This window comes from Psittacula echo (assembly GCF_963264785.1).
Source record: "Psittacula echo genome assembly, chromosome: 4".
Taxonomy (NCBI): domain Eukaryota; kingdom Metazoa; phylum Chordata; class Aves; order Psittaciformes; family Psittacidae; genus Psittacula; species Psittacula echo.
The window spans coordinates 76062401-76089066 of NC_137738.1; the positions used below are offsets into that span (position 1 = coordinate 76062401).

General features: G+C 39.2%; 2 protein-coding genes across 4 annotated transcripts; one reads left to right on the forward strand and one right to left on the reverse strand.

Annotated features, from left to right (window-relative positions):
• Positions 1 to 32: 32 nt before the first annotated feature.
• Positions 33 to 6817, forward strand: CGAS (cyclic GMP-AMP synthase). Of its 3 annotated transcripts, XM_080615628.1 has the most exons (5): positions 33 to 895; positions 1755 to 1977; positions 2654 to 2902; positions 4431 to 4533; positions 5627 to 6817. In XM_080615628.1, exons 1-5 carry the CDS (start codon positions 356 to 358, stop codon positions 5967 to 5969), a joined length of 1458 nt encoding a protein of 485 aa, XP_080471754.1. In that variant the 5' UTR covers positions 33 to 355; the 3' UTR covers positions 5970 to 6817. The 3 variants fall into 3 exon arrangements, with proteins under 3 accessions (XP_080471754.1, XP_080471755.1, XP_080471756.1); XM_080615629.1 differs by lacking the exon at positions 2654 to 2902; XM_080615630.1 differs by lacking the exon at positions 5627 to 6817 and having other exon boundaries at positions 4378 to 4516.
• A 182-nt stretch (positions 6818 to 6999) lies between these two features.
• On the reverse strand, positions 7000 to 25361 carry DDX43 (DEAD-box helicase 43; the record flags this gene model as incomplete). Its single annotated transcript, XM_080615915.1, has 16 exons — positions 7000 to 8237; positions 10032 to 10119; positions 10913 to 11051; positions 11792 to 11901; positions 12454 to 12581; positions 13382 to 13469; positions 14198 to 14298; positions 17818 to 17959; positions 19325 to 19435; positions 19692 to 19810; positions 19887 to 20043; positions 21703 to 21784; positions 22439 to 22546; positions 23930 to 24062; positions 24429 to 24484; positions 25016 to 25361. 16 exons carry the CDS (start codon positions 25359 to 25361, stop codon positions 8130 to 8132), a joined length of 2016 nt encoding a protein of 671 aa, XP_080472041.1. The 3' UTR covers positions 7000 to 8129.
• Between the last annotated feature and the right edge of the window lie 1305 nt (positions 25362 to 26666).

A 26666-nucleotide genomic window follows, 5' to 3' on the forward strand; every position in this document is an offset into this window, starting at 1 on the left:
GGCGCGGCCCCTGTAGGCGGTGCGCATTGCCGGCGAGAGCTCCCGGCGCCCGCCGTGCCACACGTCCCGCCGGCGGGTGGGGCCGCCCGGGAGAGGGAAAACGCTCCGAGGGGATTGGAGGGAGGTGGGATGGTGCTGGCTGGTTGTCGGGGCTTTCCTGGGCCTGGGCTGTCGCCGGGGAAGCACCGGGTGGGTAGAGACAGGCAGCGTCTCGCTCTTCCCGCCCGGCGAGGCTTTCGTTTCTTCGGTGGAGGCGTGGTGTCTGTAAGAGGAAATTGCTCGAGGCGAGAGACGGGAACCTTCTCTCGTGGGATACCTGCCGCCGGTCCGCGGGCGAGGAGCGGGAGTGAAGGCCATGGACGGTGCCGGTGGCAGAAAGCCGCAGGGCGGGAGCGGGGCGCGGCCCGCAGCTCCGCGGGGCCGGGGCGCAGGTGGCAGCCGTAGCAGCACCGCTACACGCCGGGCGCCGCGGAGGGAGGGATCCAGCGCCCGCCGGCGGCCCTCCAGCGCCCGCCGGCGGCCCTCCAGCGCCCGCCGGCGGCCCTCCGCCGCCAAGAGCCTGCCGGCGAGTCCTGCAGCGAGTGGCGGAGAAAAGGTCCCCACTCCGCTGGGCGGGACAGCGGCCGCCAGAGTCCCAGCGGCGCGGAGGCGAGCGGCGGTGCCAGACGGGGCGGTCTCGGCCCCAGGGGCTGTCCTCCGTTCCCCGTCGGTAGCAGGAGCCCTGCGGCTCCGGGAAGTGGTGTTTCGGCTGAGCCTAGGCCGCCAGGACGTATCCGAGGCGTCGGAGCTGGTGAACAAAGTAGTCTCGCACCTCATCCAGGCTCTCCGCAGCAACGGCGGCAGCTTCAGCTCCATCGAGCGGCTGGGCGCCGGCAGCTACTACGAGCACGTCAAGGTGGGTGCGGGGGGAGAGAGGGGGGCAGAGAGGGGCGACCGCGCGCCCGCGCCGGTGTCGAGGCGGCAAGTGGAACCCCGAGGGCCCCGGCAGCGGGGGACGCAGCGGGCGGGCGGGCTGGCAGGGTCGGTGCCGCGCTGCGCCTGCCCCTCGAGAACAACTGTAAGTTGGCCTTTCCCGACGAGAAAAGGACTTAAAGGGTTAATTAAGAACAGTTAATTATGAAATAGCTAACTTACTGAAAGATGAATGGTATGCACTTAGTAAGAGGCCCTGCCTCAACAGGAGTCGCTTTAAAGCCGTAGCAAGTCCCTGCCCATGCACAGCACGCAGGTAGGCATGGTGTAACCGGAGTAGGAGTCGGGAATACCTCTGCATGAAAAGCCCTGTGCCCGCTTTCAGTTTATAGTTTTTCCAATAGTCGAGAGAAATAGCAGTACCTTCTTTCTGTGTCCAGCTCGGTCTGAAACAAAGTCAAGCACGAGAAAACTTTTTTAATTATTATTTTAAAGCCAGCTTCAGGCATAGCAATGCTTTTTCTGCTTTTCCTTGCAGCTAATTCCTGCGTACAAAAGAATGACTAAGACCAGCATTTATGTATTAGAACAGCTTAAGAATCTTACAACTTCCTTAAAAATTAGTAAGTTGGAAAGCTGGGAAATGAACTGCTGTCAGCAAATTGCTCTTTTCCACTGTAACACACGGCAGTCTTGTAATGCAAATCCACGGAAACAACCTCACATTTCACTCCAGGCATGAGAAGTACACTACGTCATAGATAAAACTGCAACTGGTATAAAAGCTTAAAGAGAATAAAACCTAAGTTGCATGTTGACTGTTTTATTCTCATGCTTTGCAGATATCAGAACCGAATGAGTTTGACATCATGCTTCTAACGCCTGTTGCACGACTTCAGCTGGATGAATGTGATGATACTGGAGCCTATTACTATCTAACATTTAAAAGAAATCCAAAAGAAAGATATTTGTTGAAGTTTTTAGATGAAGAGGGGAAGTTATCAGCCCTTAAAATGCTTCAAGAGCTAAGAGAAATTATTAAACAAGAAGTAAAAAACATTGAAGGTAAGTACTTGAGAGAACAAGCTTCACCTAGGAGTGCTAAAAATCCAGTTACATTGCCCTGTTGTTAACAAGGTGTGATTTTCCCTCCAGTCAAGTGTCTCTGTGGCAATGTAGCTATAACTGCCAAGACTCAGGCTAAAGCTGAAAACACAGCACTGCACCAGCTACTAAGAAGGAGAAAAATGACTGCTACTGCTGAACCCAGGACACCTGTATATTTTGAATCTGCCTGCTGCTGAACTGGTAGCAATAGGAAGAGCTTTCTCTTACACACTACCTAATATTTTATATTGAACTGTATAGAAAACATATCCCCTCTTAGGGTCCTCTTTTCCTCCCAAGCCTTCAGAAACATTGTGGCGTAATCTCTTTGGTCTCAGTGTTTTCAATAGTGGAGCAGTTCACTGGAAAACATTACTGCATTTCTCATTCTGTAGACACAGTAAAGCAAGCAAGCACAGCAGTTCAAGAAGAGTGTTCTCGATTTCATAGAATTCCTCAATAGGCCTTCTTACTTAAAATCCTGGATAAAGGAGGATAAAAGATAAACAAGCAATGGCTGAACCCAGATATTTCTTTTGACTGATTTTTAAATTCCTCTTAACCTGTTAACATCCTTAAAAAAAAATTCTAATATAGAAATTTATCTAAAAATTGCTTTCTTCTATGTTGCTAGATGTGGAAGTAACTGTGCAAAGGAGAAAGGCTGGAAGCCCTGCAATAACTCTTCAGATCAAAAATCCTCCAGCAGCAGACATATCAGTGGACATCATCTTGACTCTGGAAGTTCAGCAGAGCTGGCCACCCAGCACACAGGATGGCCTCAAAATTGAACCGTGGCTGGGAAGAAAAGTCAAGGGACAGTTCAGAAACAGATCAATTTATTTAGTAGCCAAACAAAACAAAAAAGAAAAGGTTCTAAGAGGTACCTCAAATACAGGCAATAAGTCTATGTTATAAAATACCTTCTGTACAACTTGATCACTTTGAAGTGCTCTAAAAAAGGGTATCCAGATTCTGTTCAGTATTCTGTTTTCAAGGTACAGATTTTTATCTTATCCTGGATACATCTGGATCAAAGACAGTTGAAATCCATCTTTAAAACCATCAGATCTCTGGTACTGCTCATCTTGTACCAAAATCTAAAGACGAAACTGCTCTGTCTGGTTGCACACTGACTGTTGCTAAGAGCATTATATTAAATCTGCCAAGTCAGACCCATGGATATGAACCTTTCCTGCGCTAGTGCTGTACTCAACAGCAACATGCACTCTTCTGCTTTTTAAGGAGGAAAAAAAAGTAAAAGCTTTCTAAAAAGGCAGGAACATCCCTGTAAATGGGACTGTATACACAAGTTACAGTCTTCCACAGGAATTAAACTGTACTTTCCTAGCAAGACACTTGGTTTCTCACTGAACTCTTGTATGGCTACAACGTTTTTATTTCTCCAGGCCACTGTCACACCAAGCATACATGAGTGTGCAGAAACATCACAATTTGTCATCGTTCTATAAGAACTGCTGATTTCAGCAAAAAGAGTTCAGGCAATCTGGTATTTTTTAAAATTAGTATGCCCATCTTTACAATGCCAAGGAAATCATTACTGGGCTATCCCTGTGAAATGCAAATGCAAAGAGTAACTGAATCAGACAAGGGAAATACTCTAATTTATGAAAGGAAGACAAAATGACTGCTGGTGTTTTTAAAAGAGGGGGTTGAGCTGTGTTAACCACTGGTTTCAGAAACAAGAGAATCAAAGCATGGTTTGAGTTGGAAAGGACCTTAAGATCATCCAGTTCCAACCCCCTGCCATGGGCAGGACCGCCTCACCTTAGACCATGGTGCCTGAGGCTCTGTCCAACCTGGCCTTGAACATTGCCAGGGATGGGGCATTTACAGCTTCTTTGGGCAGCCTGTTCCGGTGTCTCACTACCTTCACAGTAAAGAACTTCCTTGTATCATGACCAGAAGGACAACAAGAAATGCTTTAGAACAGTCACCTTACCTCAGACAAACTCACAAGCTGATTACTTGCACAAAGAAATGGAAACCAGTGGTGAAGATTTTTTTTATTCAAAACCAGGAAGGTTACACGATGAGGCTAATAATGCAGGAGTTCAAAGATAGTGGACTCCTACGCGTAGTATAAGTCCCCAAGTCACATTCAACAAATGCAGGAAAGTTCAGAAATTAATTTAACGTAAATCCAAACAGTCTGAAGAATATAGTTAAAACATCCAAACCATTAACTATGTCCTATATTAATAACATCCTACTTGTGTTTTGGTGGAACAGATGAGGAATTCCAGAGGAATTAACTAATTGTAGTCCCTGAATTACATTTTATTTAAGTATAAAGAAATTGCTGATATTTAAAATGAATTTTTTTTCCTGTTGCAGACACTGGTACTTGCTGCTGTGTAACAATTTAACAATCTTGTACTCAACTTTAGGAAACACCTGGCGACTCTCTTTCTCGCATATCGAGAAGGACATGCTGAATAACCACGGCAGCTCAAAGACATGTTGTGAATCTGATGGACTAAAGTGCTGTAGGTTGGTATTCCATGCAAGTATTTAACTGTGTGTGAGCCAGGATAGCACTGTTTCAGTGTAACATTTAAGAATGTGATCTGAGGCTGATTACTCATAATATAGGGAGCAAGAATAAAGAAGGCTTTTATGCATCACTGTCCTACAGCAGTACAACACTGTATGTACTCGCTGAACATCTGACTTGCAAATGCTCAACAAAGAGGGAGAGACAAATCACAGACAGGTTTACACTCCAGACTTGCATTAGAAAGCAAAAAGGTACTACTTGTTTAATCTTTCCCAAACTCAGTCGTGTTTAGAAGAACCAGTTTAGAAGTCTGATGACTTAGCTTTCTGAGCTTTGGGAGTGAAACTACACTTTGTACCAAGGCAGTTTCTACAATGATGAGGAGGAAAGAACCTGCCGAATGGGATCAAGATGAGGAAATGTGATTTTTCCCTCACATAAAGGCTGTTTTCCACATTTCTTCAAAGAACAAAACCCAAATGAAGTACAGAACCTCCCCTTAATGGCAAAGCAACTTCTTAGTTTACTTAATTACATCTTGTGCTGAACCAAGAAAATTACAAGTAATGCATAATTTTTTGTCTTTCCTTTATGAAAAGCAAAGACAGGCATGCTACACCCCTACCTAGCAGTGTATTAAACTGTACCTATCTCTTTTCCTCATATGTCACAAGAAGGTAGCAAAATACCCCAATATATCAAAAGGGCAGCTTTAATCTTAAACAGTGCTGCAAGGTCATGTTATAGTGGCAGTGTCTGCAGTGGGAAGGCTGCACTGTAGGAGCACACTGCTGACCAACACTTCTTATGCCTGCGTTGCTGTGGCTACCAGTGAAAGTGGTGCACACACAAAAACTAGTTTAAAGTAGAAAGCCTTCACTGCTAGAATCTGACTTCATACACAGTAGTTCTGAATTATTCAGCCTATTGCTACACTTCTTTTCAGATTTTATTCAAAACATCATTGAAAATGTTATTCAAGTAAGAACATTTTATTGTTTTCATGAATATTGTGTATTTAAACACCTAAAATACATATTTAGAACTATATGGAAGATACCTAATAAATTCTTATTTATTTAACAGGAAAAGTTGTCTTAAGCTTCTGAAGTATCTTCTAGAGCAACTTAAAATGAAATACCCCAAAAAGTTGGAAAAATTCTGTTCATATCATGTCAAAACTGCTTTTTTCCACTCATGCGTCATATGGCCAAACGACACAGACTGGCATGTGGGAGACCTGGATTACTGCTTTCAGAAATGTCTGGGATATTTTCTGGATTGCCTGCAAAAGTCTCAGCTGCCACACTTTTTTATTCCCAAATACAACTTGCTCAGCGTGGAGGATAAAGCGAGCAACGACTTCCTTTCAAGACAAATAAACAGTGAATTGAACAATGGATTTCCAATATTTCAGGAGAGGCTTTAAAACCACTGTTTACAATAACTATCATGTAGATTTGCAGATTTAAAACCAGAAGTTTTGCACCTTAAGTCACTCCTCGGTAGTCTGATACAAAAATCAAAATCAAGAACACAGAAAAAATTGCATACTTCAGTTACAGCTTAGCCACAACCCCTAAAAGAAATAGGAATTTAATATTTATCTTCCGTATCCAAATGCAGATGTCATCTGCAAAGTATGCTCATGGTATACTAGGAACGTATAGAAGAATTTGCAAGTTATTTTCCTACATGTAATTTCTACGATTCCGAACAAAGGCATCAGTGACTGCATAAAATGAAAAAAAGACAATTTTACTTAAAATGAAGATCCACTGCAGAATATCAAAACCACGCTCTTGCTTTCAAAACATAAAGGCACTGGAGTTGCTTTCATACAAACCAGAACAGCTTCTCCAGAAGATCAACTGGGTGGACGATCACCAACAATAGTGAGTGAGCAGAGAGAGAATATGTTATCAAAACATGAAGTTCCTTATCTTATACTTCAGAATTGCTTTGAAAATTGGTTTTATTCACTGGAGTTTGGACGGGAAGCAATTGTTAGCTAATGTGCTGCAACAAAGTAAAAGTTACTATGCCATGAGCATTTGTGTGATGTATCTTGTGGAAAGAAATGTATCTTCAATGCATACCAAAGTGGAACAGTCTCCCTGTGAAAGCTTTTCAAAGCCAAAAATGCAGCATGAATCAGAATTCAGCTCAGTTTTTCTTACATTGAAGAGTCTGTTAGGAAAAAAGAGTAATTGTAATTATTTCCTATTATTAAAAATGTGCAGGTGATAATACAAAGCATTTGGGAACTGTTGTGCTGTAAGTAAATATTTTGCTTTTTCTTAAAGAAGCTATGGGAAGTTAGTGTTCAAGGTCAGGTTGGACATGGCCTGGAACAACCTGTTAAGAGTGGGAAGTATACCTGCCCATGTCAGGGGGGTTGGAACTATGTGATCTTTAAGGTCCCTTTCCAGTCCTAACCATTCTAAGTCCATATTTTTAGCCAACTTTTTGAAGGCAGCATAACCTACTGGCTTAAATAATGCCCAAATTTCACCTCAATTATGAGCAAATAAAGAGGGAAGGTCAGAAAAACATCTCACTAGATTCAGTTTATTAATTTTTCATGTACTTATAGGACACATGACTAAACAAATTCAGACCAAGGCATCAAATGAAGGAGTTGCTCCTTCCCATATAAATTCTAAAGAGTGAAAGCATACCCCAGTGTCATTAAGAATCTGTGTGACAGAACCAAATCCAAATGTAAAATTCAAATCAATTTTATCCGAACTTTCAAACCTATGTTTTCTTCATGACTTTGTTAACATTGCTCTAGTAAACTCGTTTTAGTTCCTTAAGCAAGAAAATTACATCTATGATAACAAGAGTAAATCTGTTTTTTTCAGCCGTTAGCCATGGACACGTATTTCTTGTTATGCTCTCCTCCATTAAAAAGAAATGTAGAATTCTCTCAAAAAAAGCTTGAGACACATCAAAACAAAAATGTCTTTCAGTGTTAAGTTTTAAAATAAAAACCAAACCAAACTTGCTTCAGCAAACAGTTAATGCAAACAACAGTTTTCAAATAACTAAGTTATCTTTGGAAAAACTGCATGCCACTGGGAAGTGTGATGTATCAGTGCCAAAGTACAGCATTTTGAAGCCATGCTGACAAATACTGCTTACATTCACTAATCCAGTTCTCTGAAAGTAAAAAGAAAAATTATATTTTACATTCTTACATATTAATACATTTAACTAAAAAAAAAAAAAAGCAAAAACCCCCAAAACCAAGCAAACCCCAACAAACCCCACAAACCCAAAACCCACTGTATTTATTTTTTAACTAGTAGATAACGGCTTTATAAATTACACACATGACAAGAAAAAATATTTTCTTTTTAAATTAATTAATTTTTCTTAAGTGAAAATAGCATTCATGCACAAAACTAGATTTATTTCTGTACGAAGTTAAGCCAGTTTTCTAAGCCACTTTTTAAAACACATTGTATTTAAATGGGACAGGTAGAGAAAACAATCAACCAAGAAAAGTAACTTCTAAATTCAAGCCCATAGAGGCTAGCACTAACTACAATCACTTACTGTTTCTTACTGCATGGGATTACAGTTATCTTGAGGGCTTGCTCTGAGGTCTTCGTATATCCTTCCCAATTTCTTTTCTAATTTGAAATTCTTTGTATCTTTGTGCCATTGCAATAAGCTCATTAGGAACAACCTGATAAGAAAGTAGCACAAGAACAAGGCCAGTTTTAAATAAATCTAAACTTTTAGACCCTGGCTTTACAAAAATGCCATTGAGTTGTGTGCTCCCAAACTTAATTTTGTTATTTATCAGGCCTCTGTCACTTTGCAGATTGTCTTTCTGTAGAGATCCATGGAGAAATCTTTTTACAAAAAATTATACTCAAATATACTTACAAATAATCAGCACAGTGTCTCTGGATTTTCAATTACATATTTTTGCTCAGATCACCTTATCTGACAAGAGCATACAACCAGCTAATAAAAACACAAGTATTTCAGGCAGAAATGTATGTCAGTGATGATGAACAGATGAAAAAGAGATGTCCAATGCCACTGTCGTGGCAGACATTAATGCAATGTTTGCTGCAAAAAGCAGTGCAAGTGTCTGTACTGCCAGAAGAGGTTTTGGATCACTCATCTATCAAAGCCAGCCTGGTTTGACGATCTGCTACAGCATGTAACTATGCAGCAGGTAGGGATGTCCAGCCCAAAATCAGTTTCCTGATCAGAGAGCAAGCTTACGCAGTGCATGTGAGCGCATCATTAATGTGGTTGCTCAGCCTCTGTGGTTTGTCTCCCTGTGACTGGCACAAACACAGTGCAAACAATACAGTACAAACAAACTTAAACACTTCTAAGTCTTCTTAGAAATGCCTACACCTGGCAATGCTTGAACAGGTGAAGAATGCAGCCAGGGCAGTATATTCCTCCAGTTTCCACTTCTTTTGCCATAATTCAGCAATGCTTGCCATTTGCTGTAAGCAATTTTTCTTAAGCTGGCATGAGTGTCAGCTTGCTAGCAGATATTTTACGTGCTGAATTGCTCTTACTGGTAAACAACTGCCCTGGCTATCAGGAGTCCATGCAATAGGATGCGTATGGAACAGTCTATTCTGACTCCGTTTTAGACATTGCTTAAAAGTAAAGTGAAAAATGATGCATCTCTCTAGCTGAAAATCACTACAGACTTGTATCAAGAGAGAGAAGTAATGAGACAAAGCTAGTTTCCAGTTGAAACTCTGGATGATTTTCTTTCTCAGTATCAGATCCTCTCCTGCAGCATGAAACACAGTTTATTCAAACTAATTGGAATTATCATGTTCGTAGTAAGTGGCATAACATCCTTCAAAGAGTTGTAAACTAGAAGATTCAGGTGAAGTTCTAACTCAAGATTTAAAGTTTGAGTAAGTATCCATAATAACAACCACAGATCCTAGGTAAAAGCAATTCAGCTTGTACTCAGCTTTCCATTCCCCCAAATAAATTAAAAAAAAAAAAACAACCAAAACAAACAAACAAAAAATCAAATTCCAGTCCTATTTCCCATACATCTGTAAGAAAAATAGCTTGGAAAAGTACATGCAGCTATCACAACTGTCAGATATAATAAACTGAGAGATTCCGATACAAATATTATTAGTATTTACACCTTCAAATAAGAACATGCATCCAGAAGTGAAATACAAATGGAATAAAATACTACAAAATAAACCAGGTCCTATTTATCATATGCAGACCCCTATGCGTGCTTATATTAGTTACTTTTTCTTTGTATGTGGAAGGATTTAAGTTTCTGGTTCTTTCTGGGACTAATCTGTAAGATAAAATACAGCTACGGACAAGAGAGACTTAAGAATTCATTTTTTGTTTGAGGCACTATGAGCACTCACCAAGAAAAGTCCTAAGTAGGCTTAGATCTTCATGAATTGTTTCAGCTCATAACCCAGAACCAACATAAATCTTACCCAGCAAGATGTATTCTTACTTGGTCTGTTCTTTCCAGAATTTCAATCAGCTTAGATGCAAACCTCCAGTTATTCTTAGTGACAAGCGTTATTGCCTCCCCAGTACGTCTAAACAAGGAATGAAATAACTGTTGATCTCCAAAACAACTGCTGATAAACTCTTCCTACTGACCTATACACTAATAAATTGTACTACAGGCAATATTATTGAACCGGTAAGTAAAAACTGGCTTGAGTATTTACTATGCACGTGACAGAAAGCAACTTTTCATAAAAATCAGAATATGGCAATTTACCTAAAATGCAGCAAAAGCACAACTAATTTAGACTTTTAGACAATAAACCTGGCATAAAGACAACATATTTAAGTATGAAGAGATACATGCTCATAAAATGAGTAAAACAAACACATGCACAAGAAAAAAATAATGGAAAGAACAAACAAGCCACACTTGTGCCAACCTGGGAAAGCAGCATTCAAAAGTCCTAACACCAAACTACACCTAAAACCTTTAAACTTATGTATGTTTTTCCCAACAGGCCATCCAGGAAACTAAACAACTCAGTGACTCATGAAGAGACAAACAAGGAAGTGACATTTCAGAATACCTACACAGACATTGTTTTGAGCTGTAATTTTTCCCTACATTTAAACCAGCTTTCAAACATCCCTCTTTCCCATCCACTTTAATGAAGTAACAGAAAAGTGGAAAACTTGTTTGCTTAACAGTGAACTGATTTCAAAACATAAAGCACTGTTATCTAAAACATACTTTGATAGACTCTGAAGTCTTCACTCTCCCACCCATAAACAACTGCAGTTCTAGCATTTGACAAAAGAAACACCTATGCAGTGCATAAAGTATTGACAATATATTACTGTTTTCTTGTAAACACTTACCCTGCTCTTCCAGTACGACCTACTCGATGAACATATTCTTCAATGTTGCACGGGAAGTCAAAGTTAAAAACATGAGTAATATCATGCACATCGAGGCCACGGGAGGCTACATCAGTAGCTACCAGTATTCTGACTCTGCCTAAAATAAATACAACAGAAAGAGAATGGGACTTTATGGAATAAACAGAAAATATACTCCAGTCTATTGGATTCCCAGCATATAATGCACTTAACACAAAGGGAAAAAAATATGTTTGTTGCAAGTCATGCTGAGTTAGCTTCAAATACCAGGTGGTTAAGTAAGCACTCAAAATGTCATTTTACTATTATTTGTATTACTATTACTATTATTTGTATTTCACAAGAACAGCAGGGTGCAGGAAAAGCAAGAAACCTACCTAACTGATATAAAGAGTCTGTGAAGAGAACAGAAACTTCAACAACTTTATTCTCAGCTGGCATCCTTATCATAGGACTAGTCTGTTCTATTAACATGTGAACACATAACCCCAAAGTATAACCCCTACTGGCATAATCAAAAGCAGAATTGTTTCACTGAAAGCACCATCATTTGACACTTAAATTTACCATTTTTCAGACTAACATAATACTGACTTTTCTAGACACTTAAAAAAACAAAATAAGCCTTAAATATTTTTAATTCCTAAGACATTCCAAATTTTATTGAAGAGCAATTTGTTTTGGTTTTTGTTTGTTTGCTTGTCAAATTAACAAAGTAAACATATCATTCAGAGCTTTCTAATGTTTTCATTTCTGTGGTACTGAAGAGACATGGCACTTACAAATAGACAAAGTTCTGCACATGACAAGCTTCATAAACCTGGGCTTAAACAAATGAGTACTTTAGTACAAACCTACCTTTCTTGAAGTCATCTAAAGCTTGCTCTCGGTCCCACTGTTCCCTGTTACCATGAAGTGACTGTACTGGAATTCCTTGGAGACTTAAGTCACTTGCTAAGTCATCAGCTCTAGGATGAAGTAAAACAATGGTTCTTAAAAGAAGCGCAAAATCTAGATTTACATCCAAAAGATAATGTGACAAGAACTAAACATGTGCCAAAGGACAAAACCCCAGCTAGGTCAGCTGATATTTATTATGAAAGAGTATGAAGGCAAGACTATGCTCCACATAAATTTTTGCTTTTATTTATGTATAAGAGAAATAATAGATTATTGTTTTGTGTTGTTCACTCAAAAAGCTCAGGTTTGGTACAATGAGTGCTGCTCCCACGTTATGTATGGAAGTAAACAGCATATCACATTAACCAAGAATCTTAACACCTACTTTAACTATGTGAAATTGAGATTTACCACCATTAATGACATTTAAAAAAAAAAAAAAAAAATAGAAACTACCAGTTAGTCTGGAGGAATGACTAAATAAATAAGACTATTACTACTACCCACACATTGTTGACAAAAGTTGTTACACTTCATAATTACTATGTGAACTAAGAAACTATCCAGTATTTCTGTTAGAAAACAGTGAAGAGATGTAATACTGGGAAGTGATTACGTACGTAAGTTTTTTTCCCACAAAAATTATGACTTTATCTTGCGGCTTCATAGACTCAATGAAGTATTGCACAAAGGCTTTCTTTTCCTCCTCGGCAATAAGAACAACTCTCTGTTTGACCGTATTTACTGCCTGTTACACAGCAAAAAGGCATGCTAAGTAACAGATGAAAAGTACATTTTCCCCCTATTTCTACCTAAAAGTGTACAGGGTACTAAGTTTTCTCATTCTCTATCATAAAAAAAAAAAAAAAAAAGAAAAAAAAAAGAAAAAAAAAGTGGAACTGAAAGGGAAAAAAAAAATTCTCATAATTTAAGAACCAAACTTCAAACAATCTCTGGACCAGGATGTGGAGATCTTACCATTTCTGTAAATTCTGCTGGTACTGAAGCCAACTGAAGTGGCAGAAGCCTGACAAGTATGCAACTACATCTACATATTAGAAGTTCTGGACTTTGAAGACAGTTCTTACTGTAACACATATGCTCCTGCTCTAGAGAAAAGCTTTCCAGGAGTTTAGTATAGAGCTTTCACTTTGTTTTGAGAAAGCAGTAGTTAAGAAACACAGATCCAGATAAGGATCTGTAAGCATTAGAATTAAGATCTTCAGAAGCAAAAGTAATTAAGAAACAGAAGTGAAGAATGCAAGAATAAAGGTTCAGGCAAGAATATGTGCCACTCCAAAGTACATTATTCAAGCATCAATTTGACTGATACTTGTCATTTGTGCTGTCTTCTACTGAAGATCTAGGACTTCAAGATCTTGTTACAGAAACAGAAGAACAAAGTTCTTCTCTACTTGCTTTAAAAAGAATAATGTGGAGCTATTTTTTGAAAGTTTGGATTGATTTTAAGGTCGCAAGCAAAATATTTCCTGGTTTAACTGTAGGTTCTTCTTCAAAAGAAAAAAAATAAAGAACAGAACAACTTACTGCTAAGTCAAGAGTGCCAACATATACAATCATAGGATTTTTCAAATAGGATTTTGCTAGGCGACGAACACCATCAGGCCAAGTAGCACTAAACAGGAAGCAAAGAAAAAAAAAACCACGACTCATTAATTTCATCCCATTCTTCTTTCTTTTCTTATACACCAGTGAAACACTTGAGTACGCAGTAATAAGCTCACATAACATTTAGAAATCATCTTAAGTTACTAAGAAACAGCACTCAACCTTTAAAGATAACTTTCTAGGTTAAAAGTACACGCAAAAGTTACGGAGCCTTTCTAATGAAGCCACAAGTGAATATTGTATTTCAGTGACACCTAACAAGCAAGTTCCTAGTAGTTTTTTAACCTCTAGAACAGCAGAAAATTTATTGTTGGGATATTCTATTGTTAAGATCCCAAAAGCTGCACAATTTTAAAATGAATCCAGGTACAGCCTGTACAGATACTGATCAGAAGGTTAGGATACACGTTCGGTCGAAGTTGGCATTTCAAATTGATACGGCAGTTCTAGCACTCCCAGGACATGTTCCTTTTTGGGAAGAACTTGGTTGGGTTTTTTTTTGTAGTTGATGTAAAACATCAGAAAAGGGGTATGAAATGAAATAAAATTATCAAATGACTCATTAAGACTGACTAGACGGAACTGGAAAGAAAACTGATGCCATTATGAACCATATAAGTTCTCACTTTGGAATAAATACTTCAGTTTTATTAAAACTTCTACTAGCCTAAGTAAACTTGTTCAAGTCCCGATGTTTACAGTGTTTAAGTACTGAGCACTCTTATGTTTACACACCTTGTCATAACAGTTTGTCTGTCAGGCCGCACATCTATCAGGATCTTCATAATCTGAGGTTCAAATCCCATATCCAACATTCTGTCAGCCTCATCCAAAACCTGCTCAGAACAAGTTTTAGTTCCTTAGGTAAGGGTTTCAGCAAGACAATACATAGCAGACCATTTTAATGGTATCAGTTTTAATTGCAGAATCTAATCCATAATGTATTGCAAAACTTATCCAACTTTTATTTCACCTCTTTGATTTCTTTGAAGCCTTTCCATTTCAAAATACATTTGTGGGCAAACAAAAAAAAAAAAAATCCACAGCACCTTTGAGAGCACTTAACGAATTAAAAAACAACTGTTTAACAATAATTTGGTTGGTGCCTAAACCTAAGCACAGTATTAAAAGAACAACAAACAACAAAACCAACCAAATGCAAGGGAGGGCAGAGAAATGGGAAAGTAGACACACCCCCCCCACTTTCACTTTGCAATTTAAAGGGGGAAAAAAAAAAAAAAATCTCACTTCTAACTTGATATAGGTCTTATACCAGACCAAAATATCAGTTATCAATTTATTTTCTCATCAGAACTAGGAAATAAGCCAGACTGTACATTCTGGCTCACACTAGGACACTACAAAACTCAAACCCGTTTCATCTGGTAAAAAAACCCAAACCAAACCAAAACTACAAAAACCCAAAAGAGAACAAGTGAGATGAAGGCCTGAGTAAAACTGCTTGGAACTAGTTTATTTTTCTAATATATAAGCATGCTTGTGGCTGTTTTCAGAGTCTCATACAAAGGAAGCAGGCTGCCATCCAAGACTCATTTTTCTCCTTTAATTTTCAAATAGTGTTTATATAAATCAGAGTTATATGGCTCATGCTTTTATGTACTGACATTTTCTAGTCACTTATGTGGAAGCATAAGACTTTGATGATAATGCCCTTCTGTCCCGATTTTGCAGTTCCATTCTTTTCAGATGTTTTATTCTATTAAAGGTTTTTAGTACATTATCTATGTAAATCTCTGAAATAACAGATCATCAGCTGAGAGACAGAAGATCAGAATTCTATTTCTTGATTTTCAAAGGACTCAGATTTCATTAACTACTTGGATTCTAATACAGTGGCAGGACTGAAACATTACTAATTTTGTATACAGAGTTGTCTACTATACCCCCTGCAGCAGCAGCAGCTTTCTAAGTTATTAAGCACACATACTTTGCTGGAAAGAGAGAAGAAAAAAAGTATGTATGTATATCAGCCATCTCAGAGTAGTTGAAATTCACTTTCCTTATTTCTGATAGCTACTTAATAAAGAGCAAAGACTAAAATATATAGAAAATAGATATTAGTGCTATTTTTTCCAAATACGTCACCTCACAGCCAGGTCCTGGTTTATAAGCTAGGTCTCCCCCCAACTGATATAATCTTAAGTTTTGTGTTATCTACACATATTTACTTGTTAATATTATTTATTTCAGTTCTGCTTCTTGCCAAGAAATTCTAACAAGCCAGTTCTTCATGTAAAAATTATTTTCTTTTCTCTGTTTTAAGTAAATTATTGATAAGTTTTGCACTAGTTTTTGTATTTGAAGAATAAAAGAACTACTCCAATCTACCTTCTATGTCCTACTTCATGGGGGGGTTTTTTTTAGTATCTATTTTCCCCTAAATGCTTCCTAGTAATTCATGCACAACTCCAATTTCCTTACTTCTGCTTTATGAGCATAAGGTAAAAAAAAACAAAAAAAAAAATCACTCAGATTACTGATGAATGAATAGCAATTTACATCAAACACAGCAGAACAGAAAGGAATCTTCAAATGACATGTACTGCAAACAATCAAAAGGCTATATGTGACAATTTCCCAGTCTTTCTTCTGAAATCATAAAACCCAGCCTATCTTGAATAAATAGGCTCCTAAAAAACTGAATCAAGACTGCAACAACTTGACAGTTCTGTGAGGCAAGACGACAAATTTCCTGCCTCCAATTCACCTTATGTACAGTCTATATTCAAACCTAATTAACTCTAACAGAGTTTGGGGTTTTGTTTATTTGTTTTAAACAAACAATTGTATTCTGATTTCTGACCTTGGAAGTCCTTTGGAAAACAATTATATCAGCAAATAATACTCGTGCAGTTTGGGAGCATTCATAAGACTCAATATCTTTAAATCAAAATTGTAAAAGAAGCTCTTGAATGAACAGTGTTCTTCATCAAGGATGTTAAAGTTGAAGTCTAATATCACTCTCTTTTGTCTGAAATAAGGCTGCAAAATGAAATTTTATTTTTTTTTGGGGGGGGGGGGCGCGATGCCTAAGATTGATAAATGAAGCTGTGGAAATGGAAAGCATCTTACATATCTAAAAGTACAAGAAACTATGAGGAAAAAAGATATGGTAACATTAAAAAGAGCATTTTGGATGTCCAGCTTTTCAAATGAACCTCAAGAAGCACAGCATTTCCAAAAAGCCTTAGGCAAGAGACAACCACTTTGCAAATCACGGTCCTTGCACTGGTTTCAATCTTCTGAAAATATTTAACTTCTAGTGGTACACAAACAATGTTCTTCTCCTGCTTTACATCATAAGGTTTTTCAGTTAGCTTATTTTTAGCTACCAAATTTAATATCATACTATGGTATACATATACTGAAACATCCAGTTTTGGTTACACACATATTCTTTGCTTTAGAAAGCAGTGTGTGCTTGTAATATGACCGTACTCCACCTTGGTAGAGAAAGATTACTGATGTTCCTACAGTTCTCAGAAAGAAGGTTCCTAGGCCTTTTTTCCCTTCTTCTTAGTAATTATATGTTACTCTCCTACATGAGACTACTCTCATGTCTCTCAATAATATTTTTTTTTTTCCTAATGATCCTATACCACCAGAGGCCTTGCCAGTAAGCTCACAACTATTAGCTAGAACCAGAGCTAACTTTTTGCAGCATGAGTATTTAACCCTTAGAAGGGAGTAGGTGGAGACAAGGGAGGGAAAGCAGGAAACATTGTTAAATGCCACCAATTAAACAGATAACTTGAAAATAATTGGAATACATGCAAGTATTTTACAAAATAGCAACGGATTTAAGTGCCCAGCACAGCACAAGGTAAGAATGAAATAAGACATAAAGATTCATAACAATGTTTACATGGCTATTTTCCCTGAGATCAAAAGAAAGTCAGTCACCCAAACATTTAAATATCTAACTCTGGTGCTTGCTGCACAAGTTCTAAGAACATGAGTCACTGGTAACCATTACAAGAAAAGGAAAAGAAAACTTTGAAAAGGCATTTCATCCATTAATAACTGATCCTGAAAAAACTTACTTCAAAACATCAAACTTCACAAATAAGAGATAACAATTTAGCATCTTTTAAATGCTTACTATACTAGAAGCCTGTTTTTTTTTGTTTGTTTTTTTTTTTTTAGGGAATATTCCATATCTGCAATGCAATTATGGTAAGTACCAATCATCCCTCCAACATCAATCTCAATGTTAAGACCTATCATAAATTTAAGGCTTAAAAAGTTCAGAGAAAACTTCATTAAAGCTTAAGTTCACACCAAATCAACCATTACCCAACTGGTACATTATTCAGTCCGTATCAGCTACTTGCCAGGTACGTTATGCTCTTCAAATTTATGAAGTTGTTCATTTGAAGATCATTCAGTCTGCCAGGAGTAGCAATAACAATATCCACACCTTTGGTAATCACGTCTATCTGTCCTTTTCGGTCCCCACCACCATATATGCAAATACTGAAAAATAAAGTGTTTTACAGAAGCAGCATATTAAGGTTCAACTAAAGCCAACCTTTTCAACTAAAGTCAACCTTTTCAAATAAATGTCACCATTTTGCTTTATTTTACAACGTATCATCAGGTATTACCAAAAGGAAGGAATACAGTAAGTGTGACTGACGGTATCACAGTAAATAATGGACTTAACACTGAATGGTCCTCCCTCAGCAGTTCAGCAATACTTCTCTGCTGAAATTGTAGTGAATGCAATCACAAAAGGAAGAAAGGTGGTTATTATGCTACAAGTATGTTTTGGGTTGCTCTGAAGATATTCACACCAAAACCAGATGAACATATGAAAGGATGCATGATTTTCTAAACAGTACCATCAAAAGTCAGGCATATTTTTGTTAAAACAATACACGCTCTGTAAAACTCCACAGTATTTTTGAGAAGGAAGCAGAATGTACATCTCAGTATTCGATGACTAATTCTGAATGCTACACAAAGTTACCAGAGAGCCCTGACAGTTAAGTTTTGGAGTACAGCAATGTCTGTTTAACAGCTTAAATGAAGACGTACACTCTCAGAAGGTTTGTGGATGAAACCAAATTTGGGGAAGCAGTCAACACATTAGAGAGCTGTTATTCAGAAAAGCCACAAAAGGATGGAGAAATGGGCTGACAGGAATTCCATGAAGACTAACAAAAGCAAAGATGGGGATGGAATTATCCCATTGCTGAGGGCCAACATGCTAGAAGATGGCTTTGCACAAAAAGAGTTGGGTGGGTAAGGAACCAATCATTATTCAACAGTGTAACCCCACAGAAAAGAAAGCCAGCTGTGTACTACAGAGAAGGTAGCCAGAAGGTTGAAAGCACTCTTTATTCTCCTTTATTCAGCACTTGTAAAACGACACCTCAAGCACAACATCCAGTTTTTGTACCCCATGCCTCTATTACAAGACAAGTATATTCATACTGGAGCAGGTTCAGCAGGCAGCTACCAAGAAGGTAAAGGAGATGAGGTGGATTAAGTGAGAAGCTGGTAACCAAGCTTGTTCAGCCTGAAGAGAAGGCTTGGGAAGATCTTATTGCTGTCTACAACTACCTAACAGCAAGGTACCGAGGAGACAGCCAAACTCTTCTCAGCTGTCCACACAGAAAGATAAGAAGCAACAAAGCTACAATGCAGAGAACTCCAACTATGTAAGAAACAGACTCTCACTATGACAGTAGTCAAAACAGGCATTCTAAAAACTAGGAAAATATGAACTCTGCATTTACTACCTTCACCTCCTCTCTTAGCAAATGCATTACTTTAGTAGGTGAATTAAGCCACAAGTGGTAGGGAAAAAACCCAAAACTTAAAAAGCAAGATTACCTTTTAATTCCTTTGTACGTGTACTTCGAACATTCTGCCTCTACTTGAAGAGCCAGCTCTCGAGTGGGAGCAAGGACTAACATTCCTGGCCCCCCACGCTCATCTTTGGATCTGCAATAAGAAACTCTAGACTGTGGGTATAAGGCTAGACAAAATCCATCACACCTGATATTGAATGTTTTCATACTGTTCTAGACTTTCTCACTGCACTGCTAACGCAATCTATGGTAACCAATTTGGTCCTTTTTCCACCAGGTTATAGGATTCATATAATTGTATGATTTATTAGCTTTACTAAAAAACCATCATATGAGGGGTAGGGGCAGGGGAAAGTATCCACAGCTAAACAAGTCAAGCATATTCTTACATTGGTTGTGAAGTCAAGTGAATGAATCCAGGCATTAAGTATGCTAATGTCTTCCCAGTACCAGTCTGTGCTATACCAATCAGATCAAGTCCTTGAAGTATGATCGGCCATGCCTGGGACTAATATAAAATAACAAATACTTAGATGCAGTTTTCTCTAAAGCTTCAGTTAGAGTCATCAAAATTGAAGACATACCTGAATTGGTGTAGGCTTTTGAAAACCAACTTTTCTTATATTAGCCATAATATCAGGATAATGCTCAAACACATCTTCAAACTTACAAACAGGATTGGGAATGCAGCGCTTTTCACCTTCTTTTAAGTCATCACAAATTATATTATTATTTTCTTTCCTGTATAGAATTAAAGTGCAATTGCTTTAAAGTCTCATTATCTGAGAAAATAGAGCTAACACAAAAGACTGCCTTTCTGATTTTTTTTTTAATTCCTGAAACAAAAATCTCCAAGTTCAGATTCTTGAATGAGACTTATAACTATTCTTCTAACTTTCAGAAAGCCTTTCTACAAAAACACTTCTCCTGGAGGCATCAATTACCATTCTTTCTTAAGAAAGACTATTGTGAAGTTATATATGGTTATTAACATGAACTGCAGTCCTGTCATATCAGACTTCAATTATATTCTACTACAAATTAGACAACTGTGTCAAGTTTTTAAACCTAAAGACAACCCAGAACTCAGAGGAATGGACTGGACTTCTTTGTCAGAACACTATATTCTGCCAAAAGCCCTCCTGAAATACTTTCAGAGCAGCTTCCTGGAAGCTCTGTAAAATACAAACAGAATAGTTTAGAAAAAAGAATGTAGTCAGCAAGACAAGCTCAGAAAAATACCCAAACAAAACCCAATCCCCAAAACCAAACAACCAAAACCCAAACCGCAACACACAGAGAAAAAGCTACATTAAACACTGAGGTTCCAAGGCTCCTCCAATTAAGAGGTATTAATATGCATAAGTAATTTATTCTCATTCCAGTCCTGTACTCTTCTGAAGATTCCATTCACAAAATAGCTTTACTTCAAGCAGGATGTGAGCTAGAAAAAACATAGGTAATTTGAGCTTTCCTCATATTTAAAAAACAATACATTTTCTTCTTTCAATTACTGTTTTGCCTTAAAGCAAACAGATTAGACGAAAAAGGAAAAACATTCCTTTATTTCACAAGAAAGTGCTCTTCCTCAATGCACATTCTGAACCTACGTAACAATGTTCTGTTGCACTTGACTAGCTCTAACAATAACACATACATATACTTTAAAGAAACAGGCATCAATTTCATACTTCACTCATTGTGGCAAGGTTTCCCTGGTGGGCATGCAAGAGAAAAAAAAAAACAGACACCATGCAAAAAGGAAAGTAATAAAAGGTAATGCTTCAAGAATGTTCACCAACTTCATTAGAACTACTGAAAAGGACTGAAACTTATCACGGCCTGAACCGAGTCACTTGGAACAGATGGTCTGATTTTCTTGAAAAGTAATGATGTGGATTGCTGGATCAAAATGAATGGATACAGTTAACTGAGGCGTGTGTTCACCAAGATGTACTTGGAAAGACAAGATAAGACAGATCGGAAAGAAAGACTAACAGAAGTTCAAATTTGTTTTGAAGATGGTATTTGACTAAAATGTACAGAGAAGAAAATGGCAGCCAAGAAGTATTCAAGATGTGAACAATCACATTTGGAAGGATGTAAAAAACTGAACATGCTGCCTCATGAAATGTAAGGAATATCCAAAGGCCATTGAACTGTCCGGTTTATTTTTTCCCCTCTGAAAGCCAACCATATAAAACACTTGTACAGAAATTTTCCAAGCAACTAATATAATCTCAGCTGGTAAATATTGTTTAATTCCTAAGAAAGAGTTCTGAGATTACAAGACCCTACCATTAATGCTGCTGTCTCAGCAGTTTATCATCCACTTTCTGGGCTTTATACTTTAATAGCAATTCCTGCAAAACAGACGATGCCCTATAGAAAAGGTCTTACCGCCACAGCTCCACTTCTTCTTGTGACATAGATGCTGTCCTTGATGATTCTTTATAGAAGTTTTTGTCTATTGGAGGCAAGTCTTAAACAGTCAGGAAAAGTAAACTTCAGTACACGCAAAAGAACCGCTTGCCTGCATTTCAAGTTCTGAAGTAATTTCTACTAATGCATAGTATAAATTTCATAGAATCACAGAATTGTTTGAGTTAGAAGGGACCTTTAAGATCATCCAGTTCCAACCCCCTGCCATGGGCAGGGACACTTTCTACTAGACCAGGTTGCTCAACCAACCTGGCCTTGAACACTGCCAGGGATGGCACAGCCACAGTTTCTCTGGGCAACCAGTTCCAGTGCCTCACTACCCTCACAGGGGAGAAATTTTTTTCCTAATGTCTAATCTAAAACTCTGCTCTGTCAGTGTAAAGCCATTCCCCCTTGTCCTGTCACTATATGCCCTTGTGTTTAGAGGTCTCAGTTTTTCTGCTGCAGCCACATACCAAACAACAATGTAAAGGGTGAAGTCAAAATACTAACTGAGTAGCAAGAACTACTTGGTTATGTAGGTCCTCCATGACCACGCTGAGAAATGCTGATGTGGTCATTTCATTGCAAATACTTAATTAACTTGGATACTGAAAGATTCGATCATCGCAAAGCAAAAATTAAAATGTTTCCACATTCAACAGACTCATCATATAAAGACAAGTACCAATACAACTGAAATTTTAAAACTAACCTGCCCACTTCATAGCTTCATATTTAGCTCTGTTTTCTCGAAGATAGGCCCAGTTAATCACTGATTGCGTTGGGTTATCTTCAGGCTTGACAGCGCCGAAGGTTTTTCCTGTTGTGTTAGTACCAAAAAGCTGCTGTTTGATGGAATCTGTTGCAGGGTAAGTGAGAAACCCCCCTCAAAACAAACATCTTATTTTGTTTTTTTATTGTATGGCCTCTGAAGTGATTTTTAATAGACATGAAGCATTTAAACAGAAAATTCTTTCTTAGGTCTTAGCCTGAAACATCAATAAAATCTGTACGAATGCAATAAAAAAAGAAAAAAAGCAGCAGCATTTCAACATCTTCAGCTACTTAAAGAAAGTGGCGATAGGCTCTGAAATGCTGCTCCTCCAGCTATAAGGCTTGTTGTGCAGCAGGCTTTTGAAAAACTTGTGAACCAGTAGATGACATGCTGAAAGAAAACTACTTTTAATAGCTACAAAAAGCAAGGTTTACTTCTAAAGTATCCAATGACACCACAATGAAGTCCTGGTGTAGTTACACTCTATACTTCTTTTTTGACGAGGTTAACACTTCATAAAGGTTTTACACTGAAGATATAAATGGCAACACAATTATGTATTGATGTAAAAGCAGGAAACACATGGAAAACCCAGTAACCATACTAAGGAAACTTTAACTATTTCTAGCCTCTTGAAACATACTCATTCACCTTCTGTGGCACTTCTAAACATAAAACTTGGAACTACCCCATTCCTTATTCTAACGCTGGAACACAACTCTCAGATCCCTTCTTCCCCATCAGTGCCTCAGATCAACAACCGTGGATATAGTCTGTACAAAAAGTCATTGGGAGCACACAGACAAATACCAATAAATAGCATCTCAACATACAATCATTACTTATAAATCCATGTAACTAACTTTAGATGATAAAGCCTAGTAAAGAGAGGCATGATGTACAAGACCAAATCTTAAATGCCAGCGTCCCATGAAAGTAGTAAAAAGTCAGCATTGCCCATGCTATAAACAGTATGTTTGCCTTATACATTCATAAAAACCCATGGAACTTTAATATTGCACAGATACTACTATAAAACTTAAACTAGAGCAAATGCTTGTATTCTGGAGAACCAAAATGATAATGCAAGATACCAAGTAGTCTAACATTCTGCGTTCATTTAAATTGTTGAAAACACACAGCAACTGATTTTCACAGAAGTCTGGCAGTTTCAAAGGGGGGAAACTGTTCACAGCCAAGAAAGGAGGATGTCTAGATATTTCTGTTTTAAGCAGGTATGTCACTGCCCAAAAACAAGGTGAAATTTAATTCAGTTCAGTAGTGTATTAATAATATAAAAGCACTCCATCAAACTACCAAATACATGGAAAGACAATCCACAGTATTTTTTTAAACAAACATCTCCCCTGAACAGTAACATAAAACCCCCAAATCCCAAACACACAAATCTCTAAACAAATTCCTTACCTTTCTCAATCCCACCTCTATTGTAGTTTTGTCCAGATCTTGTAACAACATCATCAATCAACATCTTTGCTTTGTTTTGTACAGCAACGCTCCCAAAAATCTTTACTTCAGCTTCATAGGCTCCCTTTATCACCTATGTTCAGAAAACCTTACTGAGTTTTTTTAACACCACAAATGACAAACTTTACATAGGAATATATACTTAAAACAGTCTTTCATTTTTTTTTTTCCTGAATTTCAACTTCTGAGGGAATTAAAGGGCCTTTTCCTTTCCAAAAAGTTAATAAGTGCATACTTAGGGAAAGAGTATCAGTAAGCTTCTCAAGTCAAGCTGCACCCTCAATTACACTTCATTTTCACCAATTCTTGTAAACCAGTAGAATTATTACAGCTATTGCAGCACACTTCAAGTTACTGCATTAACTGTGATTTACACAGAAGCAAAACCAATCATGTTCACAACACAGTTCAGGCCTTAATAACACACAGCACGTGGTACCTTTATCCTGGAACCTGAAGAATCCTCAAGCTCTCTTATTTTACTTCCACCCCGACCTGCAATAAAGATACACTGCAAGTGTTAAGGAGATTTTGGCCAAACTGCCAAAAATTACAAATGGTAAATACTGAGCATTTTGGTTGTGACCAAACCCTGAGACCTTAACAGGAGTACATGCATTCATAAGTAAAATAACTTGAGACATCAAACTGCTGGAAATGCAGGTAACTTATGTAGCCAAAAACAAGGTGCATGGAGGCTGTGTGTGAAAGCACCTCAGATAGAGCAGCAAAATCACCTCAAGAGGGAACCACTCTTCCTCCAGATGAGTTGAGAAGAGCTTACACTGTCGGCTAGGAGAAACAGACACCAAGCCAACCACTTAAAGGAGGAAAACCTCAGCCACCCTGGCGAATGGGAGAGCTTCATTGTTCCGTGCAGAAGGCAGCAGTACAGCTCCTCGGGGCGCAGAGGGAGGGGCAGGGGCCCATAAGAACGAACCTCTCCGCGGCCGGCTCCTCTCCTCCCCCCACCCGCTTACCTCAGCGGGCCAAACCCCCGAGGTGTGGGTGTGCGGCTGTTATTACCTATGAGAGCCCCGACCAGGGCGTTATCGAGGTGGAAGCAAAGGGGCGCCGCGGCGTCACCACGCCGGCTGGCGGTAGCTCGGGACCGCCACTGCCGCGCCGCCTTCCCCGGGCCAAGGGAGCTCTCAGAGCCTCGAGGCTCCCACTCCCCCTCTCCAAGGCCAGGCACTGCCACTGCCGCCGCCGCATCCTCCCGCCACCACTCAGCGCTCCTTCGTCCGCCGCCGCCAGCTATGGAGGCGTGACTCTGCGAAGGGGTCGGCGGCGGCTGGCGCAGGCACCCGAGAGAAGATGGCGGCTGACCCGTGCCGGCATCCTCATTGCTGCTCGTGTCCCAGTCAGACATGCCAACAACCCCATTCGCCTCCGCTGCCCATATGCCAGGCCTTACCGCGCTTTAGGCTAGCAGCGAGCTGATTGGCCAGGTCGGGCCGTTTTCTAGCAGTGATTGGCTGGCTCGGCGAGGGGAGAACCTATAGCCGTCACTGCTGAGTCCGGGGCTGAGCTCTCGTGGGTTCCGCGCTCAGGACCGCAGGGTCCTAAGTCCTGACTTCTCCCTGTCCTACTTCTCCTGTGCCGGCCTGGGGACAGCCCTGGATGGGCTCCACTGAGGAAGAGAAGGCAGCGGTGTTTTAGGACGGGAGGGAAAGAAGTCGGTCCTGAACGTGTGAGAAGGCCCAACTCTGTAGAGTGGAGAGAAGACAGGCAGCCTCAGAGGAGGCTAGGGAGGGAGGGTGGCACTGGTTTTGCTAAGTGTCTAGGCTCGTGTCATGCTGATATATTGCAGCCTGAATTTTTTAGGGAAGTCATATTTAAGCTTAAATTAAGATTTAATGATGCTTTAATGAAGATATTAGTTTGACCGAAGGTACTAAAGCTGATACAATATTGCAAACAGAATCACATAAAGGCGGGGGTTGGAGGGACCTCTGGAGGTCATTTTGTCCAGCCCCCTGCTCAAGCAGGGAGGCCAAGAGCTGGTTGTCCAGGACTGTGTACAGGTAGCTTATGAGTATCTCCAAGGATGGAGACTCCGCAAACTCCCTGGGTAACCTGTGCTACTGCTCGCTCAGTGTCACAATGAAATAATAATAATAATATAAAGAAAAAGCTTCAGTTACACTGAATGTCTGCAAAGCGAGGGTTTTAAATTTCCCTTTTAGGCACAGTACAGAGCTGAATGGTGAACACTGATGTATGTGTCTTTATGGGTAACATGACCGCCTGTGCCTGGCTGTTGTGACCTGCAGGGTAACTCAAAAAGTCAAAACTTGGCATTGCTGCCTTCTGACGCTTCCCTGCTATGTCTATGTACACATGAAGCCAGATTGCCTGTTTTAACAGAAGAAGAGCTTGCATACATGTTTGACTTTTAGGCAGAGCTTGGTAGTGTTTACATAGCCCATGGGTACCAATGGCAGACATGGAAAATCTGCCTTTCTGAACACTGCATCTTTAAATTCCAATATCAAAGATTTCACTCATCAGAGAGGTAGGGGGTCATCTGTGCATGGAAATCATGCTCTGTTTTGAAGCCTCCACAGAGACAGTTACCTCACCACAAGAACAGGTGCTATAGGTATGGTGCAGTAGCATTCTAGAGCAACTTCCATGATTCAACACAGAGGAAAAGGCTTTAACTAGGCCTCAA